The sequence below is a fragment of the Diceros bicornis genome, chromosome 14, assembly GCF_020826845.1.
Source record: "Diceros bicornis minor isolate mBicDic1 chromosome 14, mDicBic1.mat.cur, whole genome shotgun sequence".
In the NCBI taxonomy this organism is placed as follows: Eukaryota; Metazoa; Chordata; class Mammalia; order Perissodactyla; family Rhinocerotidae; genus Diceros; species Diceros bicornis.
In genome coordinates, this window is record NC_080753.1 from 28,256,242 (window position 1) to 28,270,867 (window position 14,626).

Below are 14,626 nucleotides of genomic sequence, written 5' to 3' on the forward strand. Positions count from 1 at the left end.
AGCAGAGTGAAGGGATACAACGGGGGGGAGGTGTATTTTAGATGGGGTGGTCCGGGGGAAGCCTGTCTGAGAAGGTGGTACTGGAATAGAGTATATGAGGAAGGAGAGTGCTCGGGGAGGAGGAACAGTGAGTGCAAAGGCCCTGAGGCAGGAGCAGGCTTTGTGTATGTGAGGAACAGTGAGGAGACCAGGGTGGCTGGAGCAGGGAATGGAGGCAAGAGTGGAGCTGAGGTCAGAGGTAACAGACAGACCGACCTGTAGGCCACGTAAGGACCTGGGGTTTTGCTGTAAGTGAGATGGAAGCCATTGGAGGGTGACATGACCCAGCGTAGGTTTTCAATGATGCCCGTGGCTGCTTTCATTGTGGAGAATAGACTGCACTAGACAGAGGCAGAGCAGGGGGACCAGTGAGGAGGCTGTTCCAACAACCCACACGGGAAGTGACAGCTCCGACAGGAGGGCAGCAGTGGACGTGATGACGAGAGGTGACTGGACTCTGAATCTATTCTGAAAGTAGCGCCAACAAATCCAGGACCGTTTCTCTCCAGGTCGGGCCTCTCTCGGGGAACAGAGTGAGGTTGCATGTTTAAGACCCAGCCCCAGGATCTCAGGGCCTCCCCAGTTCATTTGCCCCCACCGCAGCAGCCCACCTCCCGACCACGGAAGTAGCAGAGGCTCGGAGAAGGCGGGGGAGGAGGTGAACAACCCTCTGCGCTCCAGGGAGCCGAGTCCGCGGGTGGGGAGAGCCCAGCCCTGCCCGCCCTCTGCTCCGCCCCAGGGGGAGAACCCGCCCAGGAGCCAACTGGCAGGAGGTCATCCACCAGTGCTAGGGAAAAAGTTAGATCCACAAAGTTTCCTTTTTGGAAACAGTGGAGCTAATTTTGCAATGCAGCGTCGCTGGACTTGAAAACACTGAGCTCAGAAAGTGAACCTTACCAACACTGAACAAGGATCTAAGACAGTGAGGCCGTTTTGTGAATGGGAAAGTTTTCACACTCGCTCCTTTCCAGTTCCCTAAAGACTTGCATTCCCTGCACGGTGTAGTGACCCTGAAGCGAGATGCTCTGTTCTGGGGTGCAGTGGCCAGAGTCGGGGCCCACTAGGAGGCCCGGGTCCCCTGCCTCCAGCCGCCGGCTCGGAACCACCTCTAGGTGGAGCTCAGGAGGGCTGGCAATCGCGCGGGGAGCCAGGGCAGGGAGCTTGTTGTGAGGCTGAGTTTACGCGGCTCACTTCACGTAAGGTTGAGAAACCCAAGTTACATCCAAGACTGAGGAGACCGTCCCGCAGGCCTCCTGGCAGAGCGGTCGCGGCGTGGGGGCCTGGGCGAGGCACTTCCCCTTGCTGCTTTATGGAGCAGGTGTTTGGCCTGGGTCGTGAGCGGGGTATCCTGGCTCCCCACCACTTCCAGGGGCGGGACCTCAGGCCAGTGGCTTAGGGGCTTGCTGCCTCAGTTTCTCATCCGTAAACAGAGGCATGCTAGGGCCCGCCTCGTAGGTTTGTTGTAAGGATGAAATGCTATAAACCACATAAAGCATTTGGAACAACGTTCAGTAGGTAATAATTGATGTTACCCTTTGTTATTTCTGTGATTGTTAAAAGAAGGAAACTGAGTTAAAGAATCTCCAACTTCTCCCTCCTACCGATGTGCAGACGGCCTTGTTCATATGCCAGACCTCCTGTCAAGTGACGAGGGGCGTGACCTGGGAGCCGGGATGGGCGGGCGGGGCCCAGGATGGGGGCTAGGGTGGGGTTTGTGAGAGGAGTGCTCCCATCAGGAAGGAAATTCAAGCCACAGGGAATCATTCATTCATGCAACAAAGATTTATTGAGCACCTACTATGTGCCAAACACTTTCTAGGTGCTGGGATACAGCAGGGACAAAACAGGCAAAGACCCCCAGCCAAGGAGCTCACATTTCTTACCCCATGGTGGAAGGGGGAAGCCACAGTGATGTTTGCCAATGTGCTCACCAGGGCGGTAGGCTGGCTGAAGGGTAGTTAGGGCAGCCATGCTGATGCCCCACCCGGGTCCCCCAGGCCCACCTCTGTGTTCACCTGAAGCTTTGGTAAATAGTTCCTGGCAGGCATATAGCTTCTCACCTCAAATGCTTGTGTCCTTCTGGATTTCTCCAGCATCACAGGAACTTGTTCCACCTGCGAGGAGCAACCTGGGCTAGCCCCTGGAGGACGCCCTCAATCAGCAATGGATGGTGGCAGGAGTACCCAGAGGTACCTAGGCGAGTACCCCAGAGGGACAACTCTGGGGCTCGTTCCGCACGGTCTCCTCAGACCTCTAGCGGGTCTAGGTCCCAGATGCACACAGCAGAGCTGCTCACCAACACCTCTGTCGGTTTTCCCTTTCCTTTCTCCCATTCTCCTCTCTCCCACTTGTGCTTCCAGGGACCACCTCCCAAGTAAACCACCTGGGGAAAAGGGAATAACCAGATCTTTTGACGTCTGTTGGATGCAAAGTCTATTTACACTGGTACCAGGTGACCCCGAATACCATTACAACCTCCTTTTAGAGTAGGGGACATATGAGGCCAGTGGTGAACGGAGTCCTGGCCAGATTCATCTCAGGGTCCAATGGGTCTGTGGCTATTTCCTAGTCCCTGAGTGCAAATTGGGATGGATACACTTAGCAGTTGGCAGAACCCTCACACTGGTTCCCTAATCTATAGAAAAGAGGACCAACCAGAAGTCTCTAAAATCATTCCAAGATAGTAAATCAGAGGCAATTCCACATCCCAGGTAGAATTGCAGAGATCAGCGCTCCCCTCAAAGACTTAAAGGATACAGGGTGATCCCCATCGTACCCCCATTCCTTCCACCCCATATTGCTCCTGTGAAAATGAAATGAAGCATGGTCATTGATGGTTATTCACGTGGCCCTAACTGCAGCCATTATAGCAGATATGGTGTTGTTACTAGAATAGTCTACACAGCGTCTGACTGTAAGAAGCTAATAATATAGCCAATGCATTCTTTCCAATCCATATCAAGAAAGAGGATCAAAAGTGGGTCACATTCACATTCCCTTCAAAAGTTCAGAAACCTATCACGTTAGTTAAGTTTTCAGTGGTCAAATGAACTGGGGCATGATGGGTAGTCTCTCTATGGGAAAGGACAAGTTATTATACTGCGGACATCCTACCCCTAAAAAGAGGCATAGCGCTGGTGGGCCAATTTGGGTTTTGGAGGCAGTATACTAAATACATCTCCAGCCCATTTACTGGGTGACTTGGGAAGCTGCCATGTTTGAGTGGAGTCCAGGGCAAAAGAGGCTCTGCAGCAGATCCATGCTATGGGACAGCGCTTGGGACATCCGACCCAGCATATCCCATGGTACTAGAAATATCCATGGGAGATAAGTAGACAGTGTGGAGACTCTGAAAAGCCCCAATGGGAGAGTCTCATCTCAGACCACTAGGGTTCTAGAGCAAAGCCACGCCCTGAACAGCAGAGAATTATTCAACATTTGAACTGTAGCTCTTGGCCAAATTGCAGAATCAAGAGCAAATAAATGATTACTGTTTTAAACCACTAAGTCTTGGGTGGTTAATTATAATAGATAATCAGAACATACATGTAACAGTATTGTTCCTTTTTAAGGCTGTATACTATTCCACTATATAAATATATCACCATTTACACATCTATTCTTCTGTTATGGACAGTTAGGTTGTTTGCAGTTTGGGTCTGGTAAGAATAATGCTGCTATGAACATGTCCTTTGGTGGAAATTATGTACTCATTTCTCTTGAGAACAAACCTGGGAATAGAATTCCTGGGTCATAGAGTAAGCATGAGGGGAAGCATCTTTATAAGATATGGTTTTCCAAAGTGGTTGAAATATTTTATACTTCCACCAACAAGGTATAAGAGGCCCAGTTGGTCTGTATCTTGCCAACACTTGGCATCATCAGTTTTTTTCATCTTAGTCATTCTGGTAGGTATTTGGTGGTGTCTTATTGTGGTTTTAATTTGCATTTACTCGATGAGTAATGATGTCAAGCTATGATATGTTCTTTACTAAAAAAGACCACACAACAAGCCAAAATATCGACCGTTGGCAATTTTTGCAAAGGTGTGATGATTTATTGTTTTTGTTTTGCTGTTATTTGTCTTTTTTGCCTCATGGTCTTTCTGTTTGCAAAGATTTCTGCATTTTTTAAATTTAAATGCTTAATTTTTAAAGTTATAAAAACAACTTAAAAAACCTCTGCCTACTTATAAACGTCAAGATATATTGACCACAACAGCACTATTACAAGTAAAGTCATTAGGATTTATTGAGCACCTGCTGTATAGCAGCACTGTGGGAGGGGCTGTGAAGGACACAGAGCAGTACAGGACGTGGTCCCTGCCCTCGAGAGGCTTACAGTCTAGGTGGAGACAGGAGAACCAGGACACATAGGAGCCGGGAGAAAACAGTCCAGGCCAGGATGTGACAGGAGCTGAAAGGAGTTCGGAGTCAGGGGCTCAATGTTCAGTGCCAGGAAAGACAACAACTTAACAACTCCCAGGCCCAGACCAGACCATTAGTGTGCCCTATCCACAGCCTCTACTCCCACCATCTTAAAACACCTGACTCCTCATTCAGCTGCTTTTCAAAGTGCGACAACATGGGGGAGGGTGACGCAGATGGGAAGGGCCTTGGATGAGTTCCAGGGGCTGATGTCACTCTCTCCCTCCTAGAAAAATCCGCTCACCCTACACAAACCCCGAAGACAGAGAGCTCCCCTCTCAAGGAGGCCTGTCAGACCACCCAGGTCCCCCACCCCGAGAGCCAGGAGGAGGCGGCAGTCACTGCTTGAGCTGCCTGAGGTAGAACTGGAGACCCCTACTTCGAGCATGGCCCTTCCCCTTCCAGTCCACTGAGTTGGGAGGGACAGGTGCCCCAGAGCTGCCACCCAGGGCTGAGAGGGTACTAGACAGAAGGACATCGGGGAGGGGAGAGGAGGACTGGGGGAGGGGAGAGCCCAGCTGTGGCTGTAGCATCTGGGCTCCTTGAAAAGTGCAGGGAAGGCCGACAGAGTGGAGGCCAAACACTGAGGCTGGGACCCTGTGGGAAGCAGGGGGGCGGGAGGGGAGGCGGGGCGGTTTGCTACGGGACCCTACCTTCCCCAGGTGTCACAGGACAGAGTGGGGGAATCAAGGGCCAGGAGGGTGCCAAGTCCCCAGCCCTGCCCTAGGCTGTGCCCACCTCGAGGTAACTCTGCCCAACCTCAGAGGAGGCGAGGGGCCTCCAAAGTTTAGATGATGCCCCCACTCTGCTGGGCCCCCTTCAAAGTGCTATCTGTTTACTTCTCAAATTGTAAGGAATTCAGATCTAAGAATGCAGGAAAGGGGCGGGATTTTGTAAGGCCCATGAGACAGTGAGCAGAGGGAGGCCCCTCCGGAGAGTACCCCCCATCGGTGAGGGTCACACCAGCCCCACCTCACCTCCGGGAGAGACAAAACGGAGAGCAGAGGATGAGAGGGTTTTAAATAATAGTTCGCATAATAAAAATACCTAGCCCTCTAATAAGCCTATTATTCTGCTAATGTTTTTTTTTTTAAATAGTTATAATGCCAGAGGCTGGGGGCAGGTGGCAAGCAGGGTATGTACATGAGGAGGAGTTTAAATTAAAACACAAATAATAATTAAGACGCACAAACTGAAGGACTGATGCAACAGATGTGGGAGGGGCCTGCGGCAGCCCCTCGTTTCCAGGAAGGCAGGTTAGGGCTTCCTCTTGGAGAAGACCAGCCGGCGTTTGGAGTGGTAGAAATCTGAGGAGAGAGAAGAGAAGTCAGCCGGGCCGGGAGGAAGAGGGAAACGGCGGCACGGTGCTCTAAGGATACATGAAACGCTCTCTATGAAGGCTCTGGTCTAGGGGCCGGCAGAGTAAGTGCTCCAATCCCAGCATCACTCGCTCATTATTTGTCAAGCACCTACTGTGTGCCAGATACCATCCTAGGTGCCAGGGACTCAGCAATGAACGAGAGATACAGACCCCTCTCTCATGGAGATAAGATCTTGGTGGGGGAGACGGGCAATGTTAAGAGAAGGAAGCAGCTGTTGATGGTGAAAAAGTGCCGAAGAGAACAAAATCGGCAGGGAAAGGGGACAGGGAGCGTGTGTGTGTGTGCGTGTGTGTGTGTGTGTGATGGGGAAGGGGAGTTAAGTTGGGACAGGGCAGTCGGGAAATTACTATCATTAGTTTTCTCTCCACTGCAAATTTGCTGTGGGACCTTAGGCAAATCACTCTACCTCTCTGAGCTCTGTTTCCTTGCCTATAAAAGAGTGGCAAGAATGTTATTTGGTATAGGATTGCTATAAGGACTAAGCAAAACCCGCCTTAGAAACTTAGCAAAGGGCCTGGCATATAATGAATGTTCCCGATAAATGTATGCTAGTTGGTCTTGACTGCAGACTTGCTGTGTGGCCTTAGGCAAGTCGCTTCCCCTCTCTGGGCCTGTTTCCCCCTACGCCTAATGGGCAAGCTGGACCAGACAGGTTAGCCCTTGCACCACGAACTCTGAGAGCCTTTGTCCGCTAGTGTCCTTCCCTGCACCTGGCCTCACCTGTCATGCTGGTCTGCCGCCGTTTTCGGCCCTGAGAGGTGCCAGGCCCCCCTGGGGACCCCTCTGGCTGCTCAGGGGAGTGAGGCAGGAGGGTGCAGGACAGCGACAGGTCCACGTGGTCCTCCTCAGCTGTCCCCTGCAGCAGGGCAGGCGAGGTGCTGGGCCGCTTGCCCCCTCCCAGGTCGTCCCGGCCGCCCCGGGGCCTGGGGGACAGGTAGATCTTGGGCAGGCCGAGGCCCCGCACGCGCTCCCAGGCGAAGTCGCCCTCCAGCGGCGTCTCAGTGACAAAGTCGAAGTTCCATCGCTCTCGGGCCTCCTGCACGCAGCTGGCCATCAGTGCATCGCAGTCTCGGCGCAGCTGCTCACTGTCCACCGGGCCGAAGAGGCGGCGGCAGGCCCTGCTGGCCCGCGGGATCTGCTGAGCATCCCTGGGTGGCTCCGACATGGCGCCTGCGGCTGAGACACAAAGGGGCCCAGGTCACTCGGGAAACTGGACCCTCCCTTCCCAGGCCATGCTTCTCTGTGCAACCTCAGCGGAGGTCTTCCTTCTAGAACATGATAAAGGGTCTCTCTGGATCCTTCCAGCTGATTTTCCACCACCTCTGTCCACAGGCCCCCCTAACCCCCCCATAGACACTGGGTGGGGGCAGAGTTCCGCCAGCCTGGCAGCTCAGTGTCACTGAGGCAGCGGGCAGCTGAAGGGCAAGCTAGTCAACAAAGGCAAGTTGACTGCAACAGCAGGGAGCAGGGTCCTGTTTACCACCACATGTTATCAGCTAAAATCAATTTGCTTTCCCCCTGAGGTGTCCCTCCTGGGTGTGAATGCCCTGAGTACGTACTTGCGAATTGCCAGAGTCCAGCAGTTTCCCAACCCCAGCCAGGCCAGGAGGTCAGTTCCCAAATGAACAAACAGGCCAACAGCTCCGCCAGCATCCTGAATCTCCCGCCCAGATGCCCATGTGGGTAACCCTGCTCTGGATCTTAAAAGTACCCTGGACTTTGGGGTAAAAAACACGTGGGTTCTAGTCCTAGCTCTGCCACTTAAAAAGCCACTTAAGGGGCAGACCTCATGGCTTAGTGGTTAAGTTCAAGCGCTCCGCTTCAGCGACCCGAGGTTCGCAGGTTCGGATCCCAGGTGCGGACCAACACACCACTTATCAAGCCAGGCTGTGGCAGCGTTCCATATACAAAATAGAGGACGATGGGTATAGACGTTAGCTCAGGGCCAATCTTCCTCAGCAAAAAAGAGGAAGATTGGCAACAGATGTTAGCCCAGGGCCAGTCCTCCTCACCAAAAAAAAAAAAAAAAAAAAAAGTCACTTAATGTCTCTGGGCCTCAGTTTCCTCATCTGTAAAGTAGGGCTGTGTGAGAGTTTCAAGGGCACGGATGTGGAAGCATGCTCAAACCATTGGTCGGGGAGTCCCTCCAGGCAAGGCAGATGGAAGACTCGAGAGGCCGTGTCCTGTGGTTGAGAGTGAGGGCTCTGGAGCCAGACTGCCTGGATTGGAATCCAGGCTCTGCTGGGTGATGCTGGCAAGGGCTTACTGTCTCTGGGCTCTATTTTCCTCAAATGTAAAATGGAGCACAGGAAGAGTGCACACTCAGAGGATTAACTGAGTGAATGGAGGTGATGTGCTCAGAGCGGAACCTGGTATACAGAAGTCTTATTAATTCCCTCTGCCTTCTGGCTGAGCCTCCTCCCCTTCACGCCCCTGCCACCACCTCCCTCAGACAGCAGCTGACAGGTGCTGTGGGCTGAGGGCCTTTCCCAAGGATGTCATCAGGCGGGTGGCCTGGGGGTGAGGAGGAGCTGGGCAGGGCAGGGCAGGGCGCTGATCTCTCGCAGGCTGAGCCACATCCTGCCAGGCACATCAGGTGATCCGAAGTCTAGACGACCTCAAAGCCCCTGCCCTGTGTTGCCAGCATCCAAGGAACCCGTTTTGCAGGCGAAGAAAATTAAAGGCAGCCGGTCTACCCGGTTCCTCTCCTCCGCTTCAGGAGAAGGAGGGTGAGTTTGCCCATGAGGGTGGCTGGCACCCGCCTGCCCTGCTCTGGCTGGGCTCCAGGAGTGTGCGGCTGCACAACCTCAGCAGGGACTGGGTTTTCCTGGGGACAAGTCCTGATTTGCAGGCTCTGAGGGCGAAAGCTCTGCTGAGTGACCTCCTGGGGCAGGAAGCCCTGGCCCCGTGCCACATCTACCCCTCCCCACTCCACCTCTCACACTGAGTGGAGCCCACCATCTCAGCTGACGGGGAGGGGAGGCACTAGGCGAACTTAGACCAACTTTAAAGGGCAGGAGTTCGAACAGATATGAGACTTGTCCCCACACCACACAGCTAAAAAGGCCGAGGGCCACTGCTCCATAGATGGGTTACACAGTACAGGGGGCAGTGCCCTAAAATAACCTTTGCCCACTCTCTTCAGGGCAAGGGTTGGTATTCTTTTATGTATTTTTATGTGCCAAGGGCTGTTCTAAGAAGTTTACAAATATTAATTTTCCCAAAAAGTGAGTATACTAGCTCTTTTTCACAGAAGAGGTAACCAAGGCTCAGAGAAGTTAAGTAACTTGCCCAAGGTCACACAGCTCACAAGTGGCACGGCCAGGATTTGAAGCCAGGCCTACTTGCCCTGGGCTCTGTGCTCTGGTGTTGAGCCCTACTTCCTCCCTAATTTTGAGGTTTCTTAACCAGAGAGGCCCAGCAGAACCACTTGGGAAGCTTTTTCAAAATATAGATTGATAGGCCCCTCCCTCCCTAGACCAACTTAACTCAAATAGGAGGAGACTTAAACAAGTGTTTGGCGGTTGCCCAGATGGGCACTCTTGGGGTGCCCGCCAAGAGAGGACACACAGGATGGCTGAAATGGACACTCTGGGTCTCAGTGCCCCATTGGTACCAGGAGAAGCCTGCTTGGGTCTTTATCCGGGAGCTGGATATTCCCTGGCTTCTAGGAGCTGAAGATGGAACCAGAGTCCAGGCAGGGGCCCTCTCTGCTGCCACCACCTCTTCCCTTATGGCTCTCATAGGCTCCCCATCAAAATCTGCTCTGCCGCCCATTATCATAACTCCCAGCTCAGCGGGCACTCTTAGTTTTACAAACACGTAACTGAGAATAGCTTCCTTTGTAGGTCTTTGTGCCTTAGACTTCAACCATATTTTAATCCCCAAGTAAATAGTGAGCACTCGGTAAACACTGTTGAACCAATGGGGTGCTCTTTTTAAGCGGCGTTGGGGGTGCGGGGATCAGCCCAGGGGCAGCGGCGGGAAGGAGAGGCGGGCGAAGCCGCGCTCCGCGGGAAGGCGCGTTTGCTACTCGCGCCGGGGCCGCGAGGGGGCGCTGGCCCCCAGGAAATCACGCGCAGGGTGGGAGGGGTGTGGGCCGAGCCCGGGACAGGGGCCGGGAGTCGTGATGAGTCAGTTTCCTGCAAGGCGCTCCCCGCCCGCCAAAACTGCACTTCCACTCCGGCTGCGCGTCACCCCGGGTGGGGAGGGGGAGAGCGGGAGGGGGCCAGGGGCCGCGAACACGTCACGCTGAGGCAGCCAGGCTTCCGAAACCCCCGCCACTGTTAGGAAACCGCGCGCTCTCGCGCCGTCTCTGTGACACGCACACACGCGCGCACACACACCGCACGCACTCCACCTTATCTCCACACCCAAAGCACGGGATGAGTCAGATCCCTGGAAAATAAAAATAGACCGGAGTAAGGAAAACAAAACCGCTCGAAAGGCCTCCCCGAAACGCGACGTGGAGGGAGGGACGGAGGGAGGGAGCCGCCCGGGCGCCCTAAAGCGCCAAACCCAGTTCCAAGATTCTTTTCCGCGCGAGGAGGGCGCAAGGGTCCCCCGAGGGCCCGGGACAGGGCGGACGCGCTGTGGTCCGCGCTGGGCAGCTGTGTCCCAAGGACCACTCGCCCCCCTGCTCCGCCCAGTCCAGTCTCCCTCGGAGAGGGAATTCTCCACTAGGTTGGGGGCGCCCGGGCCCCCGGATGCAGGCGACAGAGGCCCTGAGCAGCGTCGCGCCCCCTGAAGCCCCACCCCTCAAAGACGCGACCCCACCCCGGCGGGGGCTGCGCGGCCCGCAGCGCCGCAGAACACCGCTCCCGCCCCGAGCCCATCGGCGCGCCCCAAGGGCAGGCTGGGCCGGGGGCTCCAGGCGGCGGGAGCGAGGTGGGGAGGACTCCTGCGCCTCCCGAACTGACCCGCGTGCGCCAGCCCACTCAGCGCGGGGCCGCGGCTCCGGGTCCCCGAGAGTGCGCCGTGGGGCGGGGACCGGACACCCGGTCCTGGATCTCCCGGTGTCTGGGCTTCCCTGGGAACACTCTGTGCCAGCCAAATAGGTCACTGTGTTTATGGGGGGGACAAACCGAGGAGGGGTAGGGAAGGAGACTTCTGCGTCGCCACTGTCCCCCAGCCCGGGCGGGGTTCTGATCTCACTCGGCCCGTTCCCCGGGGTCTCCTTGTCACCGTGAGTCACCCTCTCGCTTGCCCTTAAGGGACGTGTCCTGACACGTTCCCATGGGCCAGGGACACAGCTCGCGCTGACCTCAGCGCCACCGGGTGGCGGACACGGCGGCGTCGAGGACCCAGACCTCAGGGGTTCGGGCCGGGGCGGCACCGATCAGATCCGAGAGCCGCCCGGGAGCGGATCCCAGAGGAACCTGCTCGGGTCGGCGCTCCCCGCCCCTCCCGGGCCCCTCGGCGGACAGGGGTGCATCCTTACGCCGCGAGCGAGCCGCGCGGGGGGCCCGGGGCGCACCCGCCGGGCGGAGAGCTCCTGGGGCGGCGGGTCCACACCTTCCCCCGCCCCAGCTGTGTTTCAAGGGGACGGCAGCGTGGCAGGGGACCTTCATACTGTGCTCCCTCCCCAACACATCCCGACCCCCGTCACACGCGCGCTTACAGACACCCGTGTGCGCAACGCCGAGACCCACGCGCAGACCCACTCACGTCATTCACTTGTGAACACAGCACACACCCCCGGATACACACGTCCCCGCGGACACAACACACGGACATGCAGGGATACACACACGGACACGCTCAGCTCAGCTCAAGCCGCCTCCTGGGTCCGCTCTTGCCCGCCGTGGCTCCCTCACCTCCTCCGAGGGTCTCGGGGTCTCCGTGAATCCGCGCCCGGCTCCGGGTCTCCGAGCTACCGACCGGGGCAGCTGCTCACACCTCCGCTGGCGCCGCCGGGCGCAGCCCATGTAAAAAGGCTCGGCCCTGGAGGCGGGACCGCTGGCTCCACCCCCAGCGCGCCTGGACCGCCTCCCGGGACCCGCGGCTGCTCCCCGGGCCTGGCCGCGCTCCAGCTCCGCGGAGCTCCGAGGCCGACGTCGCGTGCTGCCCGAGCGCGCTCCCTTCCCCGCACCCCCGGCCTGGGTTGTGCGCTTGACACATTTCCCCACGAATTGAGCCACAAATCTGGGTATTTTTAGCTGGGGAGAGAGTTGGCGCTCCCCAGAAGGGGATGGCGTTGTTAGGATGAGCCCCTTTCTGGCCCACTGCGGGCCGACTCTGGGCGAGGATTTACCGAAAGCAGCTGAAAAGACCAGGGGTGACGTTAATAAATGAAAGTCCTTAAATAATAAAAATGATGCGTCTCACTTTGCACTCCCCAGAAAAGCCCCACTCTACCAGCGCTGTTCCCGCGGATCCCTCACTACACCGCCTCTCCCCGAGCACCTGGGGCACCCAGACACCCCAACAGAGCCTCTGGGAGGCCAGAACGGAATTCAATCCCCTTTATTTCACAAACGAAGAAACTGAGGCCCACAGAACTAAAGGGATGCAAAGCTGTTGCTCATCAAATGCCTCGGGGAAGGAGGGAATTGGAGACACTTCCCAGAAAGGGCCCACGTCTCTCCAGGGGAAATCTGACATTGAACTAAGCTCCCCACCCCCTCCTGCTCCCCACACCCACCTCTCTCTCACCTCAACAGAAGAAACCTCTGTGACTGCAGCTGATTTGATGGCAGGAAGGGCAGAAGGATTTGGTGAGTTGTCTCCTGGATATTCCTCACACAGCCCACATTCACTGCTGGGTAAACTGAGGCTCAGAGAAGTTCATTGACCTGGCTCAGGTCACACAGCAAATAAATGGCTGTGGTTGGAACATAGGCCTTTTGCGTCTCACCCAGAGCTCTCTGCCTGTTGCCCCCTCTATTTCAGTGGCTCTAGAAACACGAGAATGGGGAGACACCAGCACCCCTCATTTCCAGGCAGCTTACTGAGGTGACATTGAGGAAGGACAGTTCTGGAAATGTCCACTGGCACTCTTGACCGATACAGAAGCAGGTGAGGTGCCCATCTGCTCCTTCCTACCTCCGCACCCCCCAGCCCTGCTTGCACCTCACCTTTGCCTCCTTCCTTCACCTAAAACATTTGCAGTTTCTGCTTTTAAAAAAATTGCAGAGAACAGAGTGTTAATCTGAACAGAATTCCCACTAAAAAATAGAATCCACGCTTGGAGCAGCTGCAGTTGCTGACACCTAGGGCTGTTCGGCGTCTGGAAATCTCTGCCCGGACATGCCCAGTTTTCTTCCTCTAATGCAGCTGACCTCAGGGAGGACAGGCCTCCTCCTTCACTGCTGGGATGGAGCCAGGGTAGGGGCGGGAGGGCGTGGCACCTGACCCTCTGGCCTGCCTGGTATTGGAGTCAGGCCAGGGTTGTAGCCGGACCTCAGGAGGGCCTCAAACAGGCCAGGACCCCAGGACCAGCCCCCTGCTCCCCAGCTCCTTTCTCCACACCCCCAACACACACACCCACACCACCCGAAGCCTAGGTTGTCAAATGTCCAGCAGGGGACAAGCATCTCCTCCTGCCTTAAATCCCCTTGGCTCTCAGGCATTTCAAATAGACTTGACATTGTCTGCCTGTTTACTCTGGGGAAAAAAATTTTTTAATGAAGGCTTGTATTGAATTACTTAAAGTTTTGTGGTCCTGAGCTTCACAATGAAATAATTCTTTTTGTTGTTGTTGTTGGGAAGTGAGGTTTTTTTTTTTTTTAATAACTTCTAGCTCAACACCACCACCACAACAGAATTCAACAAATATTTATTAGGCACCTACTAAGTGTCTAGTGCTTCAGTACTCAAAAGAAAGTGTCCAACCCTACACCTGAACGTGTAGCTAGGCATGCCCTTAAGGAGGACTTCCGCTCTGAAGAGAGCAAAGGAGAAGGTTGTTAGAAGTCACACTCCCCAAACACACACACACACACACACACACACACACACACACGTGTGCACAGAACAGGTCCCAGGCCAATCTCAAGGGATCTGCTGCAAACCACATATTCCGTTCAGAGAAATTCAGACCAAGCTCTCACAGGGGTCTCTGGGCGTCTTCTGTCTGCTACCACCCTCCTCTCCCCCCAAAGCAGGCAGCCCCAGGGACAAAACAGCCACTGGCCTCTTCTATGTCAGGGCTCAGCATGTTGAGACATGTTCTTGAGGGCCAGAGAGCCAGTCAGGACCACAGCCTGCTGCCCAGGCATGCTCCCCAGGCATGCTCCCCAGGAAGCAAGCAGCTTAGGGACGGAGCGAGGCTCAGCCTGGGGGCGAGAGGGTCCAGATCAGCCCCCACCCAGGAGGCAGGTGATGACGGAAAGGAAAGGTGGAAAGCTGGAGCCTGAAGAAGGAGGATGTGAGGAGGGCTCAGAGGTGTCTGCAGGAGTACCCAGGAAGGGAGAGGAAGTTCTGGGAACAATGTCACCATTTCTCAGAAAAGGCCCGGGGAGTCCCAAACGGGCAGCCAGCTTTCAGAGGAATTTACCTCCACACAGGCCTTCTAAGAAGTGAGACCCCAGAAAAGAGGGAGAACAGAGATATTATTATACTACTGAGCAGAAGAAGCCTTGCTTACTTCTTTTTTTTTTTTTTTTGAGGAAGAAGGAGATTGGGAACCCCCACCCTGACCTTCTGGAGGCTTTACCCAGCCAGTACAAAGATCAGGACTGACCACAGAGTTAGGCAGAGAAATTTGTAACAGAATTTGTGCCACATAAACACTTCTAGCCTCCCTAAGCTAGAAATTTCACCTTGCCTAAGCCTGAA

General features: G+C 55.3%; 1 protein-coding gene across 2 annotated transcripts; it reads right to left on the bottom strand.

Annotated features, from left to right (window-relative positions):
* Positions 1-4,272: 4,272 nt before the first annotated feature.
* Positions 4,273-11,758, bottom strand: CDKN1A (cyclin dependent kinase inhibitor 1A). 2 transcript variants are annotated; one of them, XM_058554485.1, is made up of 3 exons: positions 11,665-11,758; positions 6,569-7,024; positions 4,273-5,773 (listed from the first exon to the last, which is right to left on the bottom strand). In XM_058554485.1, the coding sequence occupies exons 2-3, from the start codon at positions 7,011-7,013 to the stop codon at positions 5,724-5,726; spliced, it is 495 nt and encodes a 164-aa protein (XP_058410468.1). In that variant the 5' UTR covers positions 7,014-7,024; positions 11,665-11,758; the 3' UTR covers positions 4,273-5,723. The 2 variants fall into 2 exon arrangements, with proteins under 2 accessions (XP_058410468.1, XP_058410470.1); XM_058554487.1 differs by having other exon boundaries at positions 11,599-11,746.
* Positions 11,759-14,626: the final 2,868 nt, after the last annotated feature.

Excerpts from the sequence above, each read along its gene's own strand:
- CDKN1A (XM_058554485.1), bottom strand. The coding sequence starts at position 7,013 with ATGTCGGAGCCACCCAGGGATGCTCAGCAGATCCCGCGGGCCAGCAGG. Across the intron at positions 5,774-6,568 it reads GCGGCAGACCAGCATGACAG|ATTTCTACCACTCCAAACGC; the intron begins GTGAGGCCAGGT and ends CTCTCTCCTCAG.